Source organism: Ovis canadensis, chromosome X (genome assembly GCF_042477335.2).
Source record: "Ovis canadensis isolate MfBH-ARS-UI-01 breed Bighorn chromosome X, ARS-UI_OviCan_v2, whole genome shotgun sequence".
In the NCBI taxonomy this organism is placed as follows: domain Eukaryota; kingdom Metazoa; phylum Chordata; class Mammalia; order Artiodactyla; family Bovidae; genus Ovis; species Ovis canadensis.
The window spans coordinates 53,792,026-53,808,608 of NC_091727.1; the positions used below are offsets into that span (position 1 = coordinate 53,792,026).

Here is a 16,583-nt window from a genome sequence, read left to right on the forward strand (position 1 = left end):
AAGAAATACTATGCTGTAAAAAAAAAATCCAGTAAATTAACGTGTGATACAGTATTATAAACTAAAGTGTAGATTTTATTCAAATTTCATAAAATTCTGTTAGTGTCCATTATCTGTTTTCATACCTTAGTCAAGATTCTATATAGCATTTAGTTGCATTGAGCAGCTTCAGCTGCATGCAACAAATTCTGATAAATTCTCTTTTCATTTTTATTCTGTTATATTTTCTAATTTTTCTTGTTATGGCTTATTAGATACATTCATAATTTAAAAGTAGACATTTAATTTCCAAATATATGTTTTTTTAAAGAATCTTTGATATTAATTTCTCATTTAAATGCTGCAATCACCCTCTGTTTTTTCAATGGCTAAGTCAAAGTAAATGTCTCTTGGTAAATGTCACATTGTGCTTGAAAATATGTGGGTTATTTTTGAATATCTTTTGATATTGATTTCTAACATAATTCCACAGTGATAAGAGAACAGACTCTGTATGATTTCAATACTTTCAGACCATGAAGTTTTTGCACCTTGTTTTCTGTCCCTGGATATGTTCCAGTGTTACTCAGCTGGTAAAGAATCTGCCTGCAATGCAGGAGACCCAGGTTCAATTCCCAGGTTGATATGTTCCAGTGTCTCCTGGTTTATAGTCTATGGGAACTTGAATAGTATTTGTATCCTGCTGTTGTGTGAAAATTGTATAAATCTTAATTATGTTGAATTGGTTCATAGTACTTTTCAGGTCTACTATATCCTTATACTTTTCTGTTTATTCATTCCATTAATTTTTGAGAGTTTGATATTGAAACTCCAACTAAAAATCTTAAATTTATCTACTTAAAAAAGTAACCGTACTTACTACATAGTGGAACTATATGTAAATTTGCTCTGTATTTTTCAAGTCTCCTGTAAATGTGTTATCATACTTTCATAATTTAAAAAAGAAAAAAGGTACACGGTGATGTATTATTGGAGATAAACTAAATAAGTACATGTTTGATTGAAGAAATAATTGCATTGACACATGCTAATTTCTCATTGTTGAATATAATAAAAATTTTCATGTATTCTCATGGACAAACTATATTCATAGAAATGTGTAATATATATGTTGGGCTTTTCTTCTCTACAGGTTTGTAAACTGAAATTTAAAAAAAATGTATAGTTGATTTACAATATTGTGTTAGTTTAAGGTGTATAACATAGGGATTAGGTTTTCTGTTTTTGTTTTATGTATTTTTCTTTTTGCAAATTATATTCCGCTATAGGTTATGACAAGATATTGGGTATAATCCCATGTTATACAAGAAATTTTTGTTGCTTATCTAAAAAAAAGTGCCTAAGGCGATATGACAGCTAAACACAATGTGGAATCCTGAATCTAATGGCAAAACCAATACAATATTGTAAAGTAATTAACCTCCAATTAAAATAAATAAATTTATATTAAAAAATGCAGCAAAGATTCCATGTGCCACAACTAAGACCCAATGAAGCCAAATAAATAAAGAAATATTAAAAAAAATTATAGTAGTGGAAAAAATGATGAAATTCAAATAGGTTCTATACTGTCATTAAGAGTATTGTACCATTGTTCATTTCCTAATTTTGATAATTGAAATGTAGTTGTGTAATTTCTTAACATTTGGGGAATCTAAGTGAAGGATATATGGGGATTCTTTGTATTGTTTCTATAACTTTTAAAAAGTCTGAAATTATTTAAAAATAAGAAGGTTTTAATTCTAAAAAAACAATGTTTAAGGAGGAGGGAGAGAAAATGTCTAGAAAGGACATATAGAGTGAGGACACCTACTCTCATGTCCTAATCTCCTGGCAGGAGGGGTATGAGAGGGCTGCTGGGGGAGCAGAGTGCTCAGGGAAAAGCCAGATTTCTATTCAAGTAGTTGTTCTCAGTGAGGGATTGAACAGACAGGCAAGGGGTGTTTTGGGAGCATTTTTGACTGTCAAAATAATTGGAGATTACTTGTGACATTCAGTGGGCACTGACCAGGGATGCTCAGCATTCTGCAGTGCACAAAACAGCTCCACACGGCTAACAATCATAATGCATCCCATGCAACTTTAGAATGTTCCATCAGATAATCACGTAGGTGAAAAACCTGTTCATTCATTCATTGATTCAATAAACATTTATTGAGAGACTACTATGTCCAAGCATTGTTTCAGGTAATAGGGATACATCAGGACACAAACAAACCATGTCTGCCCTTCTGGAGTTTACAATTGAGTGCGAGAGTCAGACAATAAACAACAAACATAATAAAGATGTAAATTATGTTACGTAAGAGGGTGAGAAGCACTATGGAAAAAACAGAGCAGGGTATGTGCTAGGAGAGTGCTACAATTTTAAATATGAAGGTCAGGGTAGGCCTCATTGAGAAAGTGACATCTGAGTAGAGGCCTGAAGGAGGTGAGGGCATGAGCTTTGTGGATATTGGAGAGGGGAGCATTCTAGGTACAACGGATGGCCCAGTTCAACCTCCTGAGGTGGATGTGTGCCTAATATGTTCAAGTAGCCTAGAGGAGGTCAGGATGGGTGAAAGAGAGGGAGTAAGTGGGGAGAGTCGTAGGAAATAAGATCAGAGAGCTTATGGGAGCCAGATTATGGATTTTAATATATAATGACTTTTCCAGTAATTCAACCATCATATAAATTGAGGGAAGATTGTACTGCGTTTTGTTTAGAACCTTATGAAGAACTGCTCATCATCGAGGAAAATCACATCACCCTATCCATGGTTTCTGAGTCACAGTGTAGCTGTCACACTCCCAGGTACAAGCATTATATGTACAGTCCCAGGTACAAGCATTATATATATATATATATATATATATATTCAAGACCACTCCATTATGTTCAAGACCACTCCATATGTCTTCCAGTGGAATTATATCCCAGCCTTTACATATTGAAATATATATTTTAAAAGAAAAAAAAGATAATCAAATATATTACTTTATTATAAATTATTTTTCCTTTACTTCTCCCTTATATCCAATTAGAACACTATATTGGTTTTGACGGGAATTATGTGTGTAGACGGATTCTATTATCTATGCACTTCAGTTCAGAACAGTGAAGGAGATATTTCAAAATGTACATTATAAAAATGGAGTGCTGTGTCCAAAAGGTATGCGAACCACTAAGGCAAGGCAAAAAAACCCAACAGGACTATTCAGAAACCAGGGTGAGAATGAAGGGGATTTTGCTGATGACTGAAGGTGAGTTCCAGACGCCTGGTCAACTCCAGGGCTGTAATGAGAAGACCCCTGGTCTCTGGTTTTCTTGTAGTAACTAACATGATACAGGATAGGAGCCTAATTCACTTTTTCATCTAAGCTGCTCCCCACCCTACGGGGGTAGGTCTCACATATTTAACACAATAGCTGGGGAACATTGTCTCCTCAATGAGGCCAGAAGCAGCCTAAGGCCAGGCTCCGTTTGTTTACCCACAGAACAGACAAGAGCCCCAGACTAAGCTGATAGGCACTCTTAGGTCAAGCTCATTGCTATAAACAATGTACCTCTAACCAGTTGGGAAAGAGGCAGAAAGAGGAAAAGCAATAACAGAGAAAGAAACATTCACAAAGAAGAACCAATTGGGGTGGGGGGGAGGGTCAGAGACAGGAAAAAATAAAGGCAAAAGCCAAGAGAGACTATATTCTTTTCAATCATAACAGTTATTATTTACTGACACTTTTCTAGGGGCCAGGCAGCAGGGCAAAGTGAGGCACATGTATTGTCTCAGGAGATTATTAGACTCCCATTTGACAGATGAGGAAACTGAGGCCCAGCTGGGTGAGGCTCGAGGTTTTACAGCTAGTTTTTATTGGTTGGATCAGGATTCAGCCTTGTAGGTCTGGGTGGTCTCCTATGTCTCAGAGAGGGAGCCAGACAGAAAGGTAAAGGCAGACAGAAAGGTGGGGACAGACACGGAGTGGAGTGGGCAGAGAGAGACGGAGACTTTGAGACAAGCAAGCAGACAATCACGTGAGCTGCAGACCTGCAAAGTACACCGTTTATCAAGAGACAGAAATGAGGGGAGTGCGGAGGGTAGGCATGGGGGTGGGCTCCGCAGGGTACTTACCTGGTCGCTGTCTGGGGCCGCAGTAGCACTCGCCCTCCTTTTGCTACCCGCACGATCCTCCGCAACCTGCTGACCTAGGGTTGAGAGGCCGCCGGGATAAAAGCTCGCCCAGGTCCAACCTCTCACGCGCTCTGGCTAGGCATCTTCCCCCCCGCGTCCCTTACCCCCAGTCTTTACAGAGTCTCACCGGGAACCTTGGGCCGTCGGTGCCGCCACTGCCTCGCGCAAGAAGATTCCAGGTACCGGCAACTGGATCTCGAGAATGCACCGGATGCGTCCCTCCCGCCTGGCAGACTGCTAGGGGTGGTCGCAGGCCGCCACTGCTACAGATGGCTCCAGGATCCTATTGGAGGAGTGCCCTCCTGTCTTCCCTGGGATTGGCTGGAGGTGGAAACACTTTATTTTTACACCTCCCCCCCCCCCCAACTAGGATCCAAGCCCAAGAAAACCCGCCCCTCTGGGGGTCTTTGATTGGTTTATGAGCCAAGCCCATCCTTTAATAGGATTGGCCAGGAGGAGGATCGTCATCGCTCTTTGCCAGTCGGTTCGACAAGTCTTCGGGCGGTTGGTTGGGAGCACGCAGGCGCGAAGCCCAAAGTGAGGCCTGGCGCGAGTCACTGGACAATCTGAGATGCGCAGCTTCTTGACGTTTTATTCTCCGTAAACCACCGCTCCGCTAAGAGACACGACTCTGCCGCCAGTTTCCCATAGGTTACCCCCCGCCCCACCTGCAGGCATTTCTGAGCCAGGTTTCTCTCGCTTAAAGTGAACGTAGTTCCCAGTTTTATCCCTGGAGGATGAGGTGGTTATAGGCGTCTGGCCAGTCACCCACCAGCCCCTGCTACTTGCTGATTAAGACATTGGTCAAGTGACAACCTCATTCAGAGCCTCAGCTTAACCATCTGTGAAATGGGAAGATAATTTTTACAATCTTACCTGGAAATGCCATCCATTCAATAGGGGATTCAATTAGAGAACATAAATTAGTTGCCTGGAGCATAAATAATTAAGGTCTCCCCTCCCAATTCTTGCCTTTGCCGTTGTTTCAGATTTAGGGATCTATGGCTCAGAGAAGCAAACTGATTGACTTAAGGTCACACAGCAGTACGACCCAGAATAAAACCCCGGCTTCTGTCCTCCAGACGAAAAGGGTTTAAGAAGGGAGGAGATACAGGAAGGCCTTTCCTATTATCAGGGTTTCTTAATTTGGGTTCACAAACCTCACTCCAGTCCAGCTGGGACAGGATTTAGAGGGGTTCCTAAATTTGGATGGGGAAAAATGTTTTGTTTTTTTTTCCACTCTCCTGTAATTGAAATTTAGCATCTTTTCAGCAAAGAATATAACTCGCCATAGTAGTAATAGTACCTGTGACTCCATCACTAATAGAAATCACAGAGATTTTCATGTCATATTATAGATGTTGCACATTTCTTGAAATATCATATAATCTCATCTCTATCTCAAAAGCATATTTGTCATTAGACTGTCCATTAGATCTTGTGATTGAATGGGTTAACAAGGAGCAAATATATTACTATAACACGTATTTGTTTTTCTATATTTTAATAACAATATTTAAATATACTCAATATTTTATGGCTTTAATTATTTTATTTTATGCATTCAAAAGATATTGTTTTCTGAGAAAAGATGCATAGGCTTCACCAGATCACCAAGCAGGTCCATAGCACCCAGAAAATGTTATGAACACGTGTTTCAACTCTGTGCTCCAGGGGGACAAAAACTTGGTCTGTTCATGTTCCCTTGCTGTGTTCTTATCACTGAGTTTCTATCAGGCACACAGCATGTGCTCAATAAATATTTATGGAATGAAAAATAGGATGCTTCCCTAACCATCCTCCACATCCCCAACCACGGGAGCCACTGATGGCCTTTTTGGTCACCAAAGAAGGAGGGAGCTAGTTTCCTGAATTTAGTTTTGTCCCTGCCAATCTACTTTTAGTCACAGAAGTGGGTGGCACTTTAAAGGTCTGGTCCTAGGAAGTCCTGGGAACCTTACCCTCAGGAGGTCGCTCCAGGCTTCAGGGGAGTGGGGTGAGTTGTGATGGATATAAAGACAAGTAGCTTCAGCATGGGAACAGGCCCTGGGGCACATTGGATCTACAATTCCTTACTCTCCTCCTGGTTTCTGTTTGGGGTCCCAGCAGATGGGCCTGTCTTCATTAATCTTCAGCAAAGAATATATTCTGGAGTTGGATGTGAACTTAAGGACTTCTAGAATAAGTCCTCCCTTTTGGAGAACCAGATTGGGCAGAACTGAAGCCACACCACGCACTGAGGAGTGAGGGCACAGGGAAAAGATGTCACTCTAGACAAAGAACATTTTCTTCTCCCATGCCTCAGTCCAGGACATGAGCATCCTGGCCAAGTATATTAGAATCCCATAATTGGGTCCTAACAGTGTCCCTGAAGTCAGAGGCCCTCTCTGACAGGGTGGATAAAGAGGAGCCAGGGTGAGAGGCTAGGGATTTAATTAGAGAGATAGAGAGGAATCAGGGAAGAGCATGATGAAGGCCAGACTTCAGAGGTTTGCTTTAAGACTAGACTCCATTTGGGATCTTAGGCTGGTTGCTTTTCCTGGGCTGATCCCCCAGCATGATTAGTCTGTCTGTAGATGGGAAAACTGAGACCCTCTAGAGAGGGTGAGAGAGTCACGTTGTGTTCCAGAGTAGACTCAGGCAAGGATACGCAGGTTATCTTTCTCCAGGTCCTTTGCCCCTGCTGCTTTCCCCTCCCCTCCACTGCATCACGTGCTCATTAGGACTGACTCCAGATACTGCTCATAGGTGTTTCTTTCCTTTGTCCAAGATGCCTTGACTCAGCATCCTGTACTCTCAGCTTTGGCCCTGGGGCAAGATGTTCCCCCTTCTGGGCCAGAGTCTCCTCTACCCACTTCTGATAGTGTGGTCCCAGGTTAGAACCAGAGGCATCAAAGCTTCCACGCTTTCCCCAAAACATTTATCAGGATCTGGAGTATATCCAAGATCTGGTATTCTAACCATTTCACAGGAGGTCCCACAGCAACCTGGCAGTCATCTCTGACTTCTCTCAATCCCTCTTTTTCTATACTTAGAGCCTGTTGATTCTAGCATCTTAAAAGCACTCATAGAATACACACATTTCTTGTGCAGGAGAATTCTAATTAGTTTATGTAAATACTTTCCCATCAAGGAGTTGGAGGATAACTCCCCACTCCCTAAGCACGGGCTATGCTTAGTGGCTTCCTTCCAGAGAGTACAGTATGGAAGGTGGGGGAATGGAGTGACTTTACAGTGGAAAAACCTGACATACACTACCTCAGCCAGGTGATCAAGTTAACATCAACAGTGATAACACATATTGATAGCATGTACCTTTGATATGATACAAAGAGAATGGTACTTTATTTCTGCGGTCCTCCTTTCCCAAACCCATAACTCCTGTCTAATCATGAGGGAAATACTAGACAAATCCCAACTGAAGGACATCCTGCAAAATACCTGACTAGTATTCCTCAAATGTTGATGACTCCAGGTCATCAAAAATGAGAAAAATCTGAGAAACTGTTACAGCCAAGAGGAGTCTATGGAGACATGATGATTAAATGTAATGTGTCCTAGATGGCATCCTGGAACAGAAAAAGAAAATTTAGTGTAAACTAAGGAAATATGGACTTTCATGGGGGCAGGAGAAGGGGACGACAGAGGATGAGATGGTTGAATGGCATCACTGACTCGATGGATGTGAGTCTGCGTGAACTCCAGGAGATGGTGATGAACAGGGAGGCCTGGCGTGCTGCGATTCATGGGGTCGCAAAGAGTCGGACACGACTGAGCGACTGAACTGATTAATAATGTTTTGATATTTGTTCATTAATTGTGAAAGACGTACAAATGTAAGACGTTAACAATAGGGGAAACTGATGAGGTATACTGGTAGGATATAGGGACACTCTTTGTATTATCTTTGCAATGATTTTGTAAATCTAAAACTTCCAAAAGATAATATACCTCCCATATCCTTCCCCATCACGCCATTCTCACTTTAGGTATAGCATCCACTTTCTCACTGCTCTCCCTCCCTCAAATCAATGCTCCTGGCAGCCAGCAGAGGGCATGATGTAAAACACAAATCAAACCATCTGAAGCCTTTCCCCAAAATAAGAGCATCGGGTGGAAAGTTCGGGAGGTATATTGCAGAAGACATACCCGGATGTCTGGGATCTCTGTGTAAGTTATGATTAATAAAGAAACTGGGAGGTTTCTGTGGTGTTTGTGGAAATAAAGTTCCTGTATCCAAAACGTAAAGCCACTGGGCCTTTCCTCAGATATCTCCCAGATAAAGCCTGTCTTTCAGACGTCCAACTCCTGACCGTTCCCACCCTGCCCCCACAGCTACATAGTAATTTTCCTTTTCTCTTCCTTTGAAAAGTAGTGAAAGTGTTAGTTGCTCAGTCCTGTCCGACCCTTTCCGACCCCATGGACTGTAGCCCGCCAGGCTCCTCTGTCCACGGAATTCTCCAAGTAAGAATATTGGAGTGGGTAGCCATTCCCTTCTCCAGGGGATCTTCCCCACCCAGGGATCCAACCTGGTCTCCCGCATAGCAGGCAGATTTTTTACCAACTGAGCCACCAGAAACCCCTGCTTTTATCTCTATGCAAACTCCCCAGCCAGGACTCTCTTTTTTTCTTGTCTTCTCTCCCAGGTCCAGCCCCAGAGATCATGCACCTTCTTCCTGAGAGAGCACTTATGCATTACTGGTTTAAGTCCTAACTGATATCATTTTTATTTCACTACATGCGAATGAAAAAAAATGGATTCCTCTAGCTCCCCCTCTCCCAGCTCATACTAGGCCCAAGGAAATGTTTGACGCACGATAAATAAAAAGATCACTGAATAAAATGTTCCAGGGCGCAGGGCGTTTCTATGCGCATGCGCGGAGGGGAAGGCGTGGGAAGCTGTTAGCTACCTGCCTGGGTCTACTGCGGACTCCGGGAGAGGGAGGGGCTTCCTCAGCCTCGCCCTGCCATTGGTCAGAATGGTCCGCATTGACCGGACGCAACATCTCTGCGGTAGGGAGGAGCTCGCCCCTAGCCAGGCACCCCCACCCCCAGCAACTACCATCTTCCTGGCCCCTGCATAGACGAGGCACCTACTTGCGGGCCTGTGGGAACGGAGACTGGCTGCTGGGGACCGTGCACCGAGTGGGACAAAAGACTCGAAACAGCACTTTGAATTTGCTCACACTTTTATTAGGATTACCAGGGTCCAGAGGGAACGAGGCGGGACTTCTGGGGGAGGGGGACAGGAATACCGCAATGGCGAAGCGGCCTTGCATAGACACCAAGGCGGGCTAGCGGAGCGGGCACAGCTGGGAAAGGTGAGGAATGGAGGAAAAGAGACTTGGGAGAACAGGGTGGCAGCAGAGCCCCCCAAGGCCACAGCAGCCCTCCCCGCTTCGGGATCAAGGGTGTCCACTCCACACAGCACGAGGAGGGGGATAGAGGGGCCCTGACCAAAGCATCACGATAATACGTTTAGCAGCACACAGAAGCCTGCGGGGGAGGAGGGCTAAAAGGAAGGGGGAAGCCCCCATTCCCTCCCCCCAAAATAAGAATTTCTCAATTACTAAACCATAAAAATAAACTTTAAACCCGTGTACGAAGTCAGTCACCCCCCAGAAGTGCAATGCGGGGCCGCTCGGCCCTAGCTGATAGGGAGGGCAAAGGGGGCAGGGGGAGAAGGATATAGAGAAGCAGCCCCTGAAAGGGTAAGACGTTTATCCCATTTTGCCCCTCTTTCCCGGGATGGCCCAAGGGTTTTGGACCTGAAGCACCTTCTCCATGTCGGAGTCTTCTGAGTCTTCCTCTCCTGAGTCTTCTTCAATTCCTTCATCATTGCTGTTCTCACCTTGCTCACTGCCTGCACAGGAAAGAGAATCAAGGAGAGGAAAATGGAAGAGGGTGGTTAAATGGACAGGTAGATGTCACTCTTCATAGGGAACAGAGCCCACAGTCAGGTTTTGGGGGGCCTGGGACCACTCATCAAGCACCTCTGCTTGGAACAAGCAGCCAAGTATGTGTGTGAACTCAAGCTAAGAGAGTAAGGGGCAGTGGGAGGAAAGCAGGAAGGCAGGGTGGGCTGCCCGTCCTAATTGATACATCTCTGAAAGTAGCTTTTTCTCCCAGTGTATGCAATGTGTGTGTCTCTTCCTGAGCTCTGACTTCAGCTGAATAAACCTTCTATTCATCCAGAGGCTGCTCCCTCTTTTTCCCTGGTGTGATTCAAATAGGCCTAAGTCTGTCTTCTTTGGCCCAATTCCCCACCCCTGCTCCCACACTAGGGTTGTGCAGATAACTCTGCCTCCCCTTTTCTGAAAGGAGATGCCACTGAGTAGGAGGGGATGAGGCCAGCAATTCCCTCAGTTTCCCTACCTAAAAATATGTCTAGATTAAACCTACTCGCTCATTCAACTCCTTTCTTGGTGCCCTCAATGGAAGTTTGCCAGGGATACCATGGCCAAAACTCCCAGGAGTGGCTGGTCCTCCTGCTCCTTCCACCTCCCCTACAGGGCTGCCTCTCCTCTATTTTGCCTGAGCTTCAAACATCCCCCCTTGTCTGCCTTCTGCCATCTCCTTCTCAGCCAAGGTTTGACTCTATTACCTTAACCCCTGCTCATCCCTCCCCCTTCCTACTGTGGTCTGGCTCTACCCCCACCAAGCCACTGAAACTACTCTTCCCAAGGTCATAGATCATCTATTCAGCTGCTAATACAATGAACACATCCTGGCCCTCATTTTACTTGCCCTTTCAGGACCACTGGACACTGCTGACAATTCCTTCCTTCTCAGAATGTTCCATGACCTAGTTCTCCTAACTCTACCCTCTCAGAGTCTCAGTTTCCCCATCTATAAAAGGAGGATAATAGTACCTACTTCTTAAGAGTTGCTGTGAGAATTAAATTACTTAAAGCAAGAAAACCATTAGTACAGTGTCTGGCACATAGTAAACACTTCATTAATGTTAATTGGACCCAATTAACATTAACCGGCCCCAGAATCCAGATATAGGATTCTGCCCTGGCTTGTTACCTCCTTTCTTTACAATTTCTGACTTCCCAGACATACCACTAACCACCTGCCTCTCAGACACCTGTACCTGTGTCCAACAAGCCCTTCCAACTCCATGTTCCTCTCTGCATCCCACCAATCCCACTGCCATGCCCTTCCCCATCTCATGAAATGGTGCTTCCTTTGGCCAGTCATCTGGGCCAGAGCCAAACATGGCAATTACCTTAAATAATGCTTTCTCCCTCAACCCTCCATATGCAACCCTTCCTCAGCATTTCCCAAAGTGCTTTTTTTGGTGGGCAGTGAACAATGGCTTCTGTGATCAACGTTTGGGAAATGCTGACTTCCACAATGTTTAAATAGGTTTCTTAGAGCAGGATTTATCAGAGCCTTTCAGGTGCCAATGTACATGTGACTCTACATAAGGACATTATTGTATGCAGTATTTCCTCAACATATTTGACCACTGAACCTTTTTATGAGAACCTTTTGGTGAAGGGTCTTTAGAAGACAACTTGGTAAACCCTGACAAACAGACTATGCATTTTCACCCTTCTAGGTTCTTTTTCATGTGATCCCTTCCAGCAAGAATGCCCCATAATGTTCCTTAATGTGAAGGCAGCCTCCAATTCAAATGTTACTTTTTTCCTCTAGTTCTCCCCTTCCTGATTCTGGAGATACAATTAGCTCCTCCCTCCTCTGGGATCACTGAACACACTGTTCACTTCACCCCCAGCTCCCCAAGCAAGCCTGGGAGTTCTCAGAAGGCCAGGGCTGGGTACAGAGTGTGCTGAATTGCAATGTGTTTGCCACTTTTTCCCCTGTGTGTGTGAACCTGTCTTAATTTACCACTCACTGCCTCCTATCTCTTCTCTCTGCTTCATTTGTCTTGTGCTCTGTTACAACCTATCTGCCTATCACCAAGAACTGAAATTTGTTTCTTTGGTTTTGTTATGTTTGTAAATTAAATGTTCCTTGGCCTTGCTTAATTTAAAAACTTACTGAGAATGCTTTTTTCTTTTCTCCACAAGAGCAGATTGTGCTCATGCCTTGATACTCTGATCCTGGCCAGATTTTCTCTGACAGGAGAAAGGAGGTAAGACAAAAGGTGAGGGTCCAAAGAAAAAAACAAAACAAAAAAGGTGAGGGTCCAGCTCACCTTCCTCACTGCCCTCCTCCTCTTCCTCCACTGACGATTCTTCTTCAGAGATGTTCTCTACTTCGTCCTCATAGTCATCCTGGTTGGTATTGTTACGGTGATCCTTGTCAGAGTCTTCAAGGTAATTCTCATAGTCTTCAATGTCTCTGTCATCATCATCGCTGCCTTCATTGTCACCTTCGTTGCCATCATCATCACTACCTTCATTGTCACCTTCATTGCCATCATTATCTTCAATATCACTGCCATCATTGTCTCCTTCATTGTCACTGTCACTGCTGTCCTGGTTGTTGACACTGCTCCTTTGGTTCCCATCTTTGGGGTTCTCATCATCACCATTGGGGTTCTCATCAGCATTCTCATTGTTGTCATCAGGGTTCTCTTCGTTCTCATCAGTGTTGTCATCTTCAGGGTTCTCACTGTTGTCATCAGCACTCTCATTGTTATCAGTGGTTTCATTGTCATTGGGGCTTTCATTGTTGTCGGTGGTCTCATTGTGGCCAGGGCACTCGCTGTCACAGAGGCTCTCACTGATGTCAGTTATCTCGTTGTCAGTGGTCTCGAAGCAGTCAGTAGTCTCCATGAAGTCAGAGATCTTGACGTCATGAATGGTCTCATTGTCGGTGATACCATCACTGTCTGAGGTCTCTCCAATAATGTCTTCCATGATGTGATAGTCATCAGAGTCTTCCACGATCACCACTTCATATTCATCCTTGTTTTTACTGTGGGGAAGTCTGGGGTTGAGTATAGGGTTGGTGGGAGGTGATGTACCCAGAGCAGACAAACACTGAAAGGTGGTAAGTAACAGGGGAGGCAATAGGCTACAAGGGTTCCCTGGGATGAGGCTAGGTGGGGAGAGTCCCATTTCTAACCCCTGAGCATAACCTCAGCCAATCACACCCCATTTCTGGGCAATATGTTTTACCCACTTGTAAAACATATTGGATTAGATCATCTCAAAGGTCCCTTTTGGCTCTATGAATACTGTGTGACACTAGCCTAGTCTTTGCCCCACCCCTAACAAACCACCTCTCAGCCATCAACCCTCTGCCATCACCTTTCTTCTTTTTCTTGCTTCTTTCTGCTTGTTCTGTAGCCCCCTTCTCCCATCATGTAGTAACGCACAGGGTTAACCCACAGGTCATTCTTGATAATCTGTTGAAAGAGACAGGGGAAAGGAGCTATGAGCACAAGTCCCAGAGCCTACTCCCAATCCCCCAGGCACCTAAGGGTAAGCCTAGCAAGGTCTTCCCTGACAATGCCAGGAGGGGCCCCACCTCAGCAATCCTGTCAGCCTCTGGGAGGCTATGGTTTGAGAACCAGCTGAAGAAGCTGTGGCTGGCGTCCTGGTTCCCATGCCTGTGGGCCTGAGGTTCCTGGCCCCGGTGCCAGCGAATTGGGGTGGAGTGAGACACCAGCCGGCCTGGGGAAAAAGGAGGCTACAGAGAGGGCACTGGACAAGGTTAGATGGGGGGGGGGATGAATTTGCTCTGGGGCTACCTCTTACCTGAGCGGTTGCGCTGGAACTCCTTGACAATCACCATATTTGTGAAGTAGGGGTTTGTCTGGAAGTACAGCTTCATTTTGTAGCCCATGGAGATATGTCTGAGATCCTGTACCTGCTCAGGGTGGGGGTAATGGTGGAATTCCCACCACACTGTGGCCCCTCCCACCCAATCCCCCCTCACCTCCAAGGACCAGATTCCTTGCCCAGTCCTAGTAGAAAAGATCTCTCTTTGGCCTGACCTGCAGGTTGGTCAAGTAGCGGAAAATGTCTTCATCACGTTGGTTGATCAAGATTGAAATTTTGGGGTGGTTGAGGAACTGATGGAGGGAGCAGTTTAGGTCAAGGAGTGACTGTTCAATGAGAAGGAGGGAAGGCAGGCCAGGCGGGGCTACGCAGGGCAGAACAAAAGAGAGGCTGGAGCAGAATTCCTTCTGTGCTCATGTGATGTATGTGGAACAAGTAGGTCATGCAACAAGACCCATACTTTTATTCCCATGATACCATGTGGTGAGAGCCTGTGTTTAAAAATATCAAACCTCTATATTAGGTGGCCCTGCCATGGTTCATATCTGCTGTGTGTTTGGGTGCTGGGAGTCTATACCCAAGTGATGTTGTCTCTGAGTGTTCACAAGACATTGTGTGTCTGGGGGCTAAAGGCCCATGTCCAAATGATGTTATATCTGGTTGCCGATGGCCTGTTGTCACATGATGTTATATATTTGGGTGTTATGGGTATGTGTCCACATAATGTTGTGTGTCTGTGTCTGAGAGCCTGTGTCCAGGTGATGGTGTGGTCTGGGTACTGAGGACCTGTGGCCACATAATACTGTGCCTGGGTACTGGGGGCCTGTGATCATGTGATATGACAGTATCAAGTGTCTGTGTCCATGTAATTCTACTAGGATGTTAAACCCATGTGTTCCTAACATGTTACATGGTCCCCCAGAGATAAGCTTATCACCAACAGTGAATTATTGTTATTTCCTTCATTTAACTTCTTAATCTCTATTCCTAGATACCCCTTTTCCTGATTCTTCAGGCACTGGCCCCCTCTCTCCAGCCAGGATTGGGGTCTCCCTAGAATCTAAGTAGAGACCTAGGCATGCACAGCCATGTGTGACTTGGGTACCCTTTCTGGGCCAATTCTCTGCTGTATGCCCTTCCCCTCCTTCTTCACTGTCCTCCCCCTCTCCCCACTCCTCGTTTTACCATCTCTGGTCCAATTTTTCTGGTGTGTCTCTGTCCTCCCGCTTTCACTGTCTGTGATCCATTTTCTTTTAATGCTATGCTCCTTATCTTTCCCTTTCCCATATGTGGTCCAGTTTTAATGGGCTCTCCCTCCCCCTTCACCATCCCCAGTCCAGCTTCTCTGATGTTTTGCCACACTCCTTCCATCCCTTCTCCACCAGACTTCCTCATTCTTCCAACAGGGGCCCGCCCCCACACCCTTTCACCCAGTCTGTCCCTCCTCCCACCGCCCCCCACCCAATTCTGGTCATGGGCTCCTGGCCCATGAGTATAGATGACAAGGATACTGCTTTGACCCAGAAGCCTGGGATATGCTGGATGATAAGATCTCTGCGCTCCAGGAAGGGTCTCCGCATCTGGATGAACTTGCGCTTGAGACGGAGGAAGGCCTTTCCTGCCTTGATATTCACCGCCTCCAGGTCTAGTTGAATGTTTTCCAGAGCCTGCAGGATGCACTCTATCTTCTCAGCATTCTTCTCTGGGCTTTCCCTCTTCACCTTCCTGGGCTTTCTCTTCCTCCTCCTCCTCCTCTTCCTCACGCTCTCCTTTTCATCCTCGTCGTCGTCTTCCACGATGATGACGGTCTCTTCTCTCCCCCTTGGACCGGCTAACCTCTGGTACCCCCGCCCCCCTGCGCTACAGGTTTCTAGGGCCTTCTCTCCTGCGAAGCTGCTGGGCTCCGTCACCTGGAAGTCAATCTCCAGGCTTCCCCCAGAAACCTCTGAGGGAGAGAGCGTTTCTAGGCTCTCCGCGAGAGGGGGCGACCCCCCGTACCCTGACTCGACTGCGGGCTCCCAGTCGGGACCCCCAGCCCCCAGGGTGAAGTACGCGCGGATACCCCCCTCCTCGAGAATGACATAGGGCGGAGGCGGGGGCAGAGCGGGGCCCAGTCCCACCCCCATCATGTCAGCCAGCACCTGTGCCGCCTCGGTTTCCTCCTGGAGCCTCGGGCGCTGCTGAGGTGGAGGCAGGGGCAGGCGCAGGAGAGGAGGAGGAGGAGGCGGCGGCGGCGGCGGCAGCAGCTCGCTCTGAGGGGGCTCAGAGCCACTAAGGCGGCGGGCCTTGGCCGGAGGCCCTTCATCTGCGCGGTCCATGGTGACCGCGTTCGCACAGCTCGGCCCTTCGCGCTCGGCCGGGCCGCCGCTGCTCGTCACACCGCAAGCGAAAATGCCGAGCCTCACGCGACCAGCTCCGCTCTCAGCCTCGCTGTGGCGCTCCCTCCCACAGCTCCTGCCGTACTCCCTCCGCGCCAATCGTCAGGCCCCGCCCCCTCGTGACGCCAGGGGCCGTCCCGCCTCGCCATTGGCTTCCAGCCGTCGCGGCGGCCCTTGCGCCCCCTAGGCCCCCGCCTGCTCGCACGCAATCTGCTTGCCAACACCGCACCTCATCACTTTCCCATTGGCTTCCCTCAGGCCCGCCAATCACCCGGCTGACTCCCTCAGCGACCGCCTGGACTGTGCAGGGCGATTGGCCGCGGGGAGATCTG

At 46.4% G+C, this 16,583-nt stretch overlaps 1 protein-coding gene and 1 long non-coding RNA gene across 5 annotated transcripts in view; both read right to left on the reverse strand.

Annotated features, from left to right (window-relative positions):
• LOC138931020 (uncharacterized) overlaps positions 1-4,560 on the reverse strand; it is a 74,514-nt gene extending 69,954 nt beyond the window's left edge. For all 3 annotated transcript variants that reach the window (XR_011446325.1, XR_011446327.1, XR_011446326.1), the window contains exons 1-2: positions 4,297-4,560; positions 4,110-4,183 (exon numbers count right to left, since the gene is read on the reverse strand). This is a non-coding gene — a long non-coding RNA (uncharacterized lncRNA). The remainder of the gene's footprint in view (positions 1-4,109; positions 4,184-4,296) is intronic.
• A 4,780-nt stretch (positions 4,561-9,340) lies between these two features.
• Positions 9,341-16,372, reverse strand: TSPYL2 (TSPY like 2). 2 transcript variants are annotated; one of them, XM_070289983.1, is made up of 7 exons: positions 15,385-16,372; positions 14,089-14,166; positions 13,850-13,961; positions 13,620-13,765; positions 13,400-13,497; positions 12,340-13,064; positions 9,341-10,032 (listed from the first exon to the last, which is right to left on the reverse strand). In XM_070289983.1, exons 1-7 carry the CDS (start codon positions 16,189-16,191, stop codon positions 9,890-9,892), a joined length of 2,109 nt encoding a protein of 702 aa, XP_070146084.1. In that variant the 5' UTR covers positions 16,192-16,372; the 3' UTR covers positions 9,341-9,889. The 2 variants fall into 2 exon arrangements, with proteins under 2 accessions (XP_070146084.1, XP_070146083.1); XM_070289982.1 differs by having other exon boundaries at positions 14,089-14,199; positions 15,385-16,360.
• Positions 16,373-16,583: the final 211 nt, after the last annotated feature.

Coding starts and splice junctions, on each gene's coding strand:
- TSPYL2 (XM_070289982.1), bottom strand. CDS start 16,191: ATGGACCGCGCAGATGAAGGGCCTCCGGCCAAGGCCCGCCGCCTTAGT. Junction 13,498..13,619: donor AGGCTGACAGGATTGCTGAG/GTGGGGCCCCTC, acceptor CTCTTTCAACAG/ATTATCAAGAATGACCTGTG. Junction 10,033..12,339: donor GGAGGAGGGCAGTGAGGAAG/GTGAGCTGGACC, acceptor TTTCCTGTGCAG/GCAGTGAGCAAGGTGAGAAC.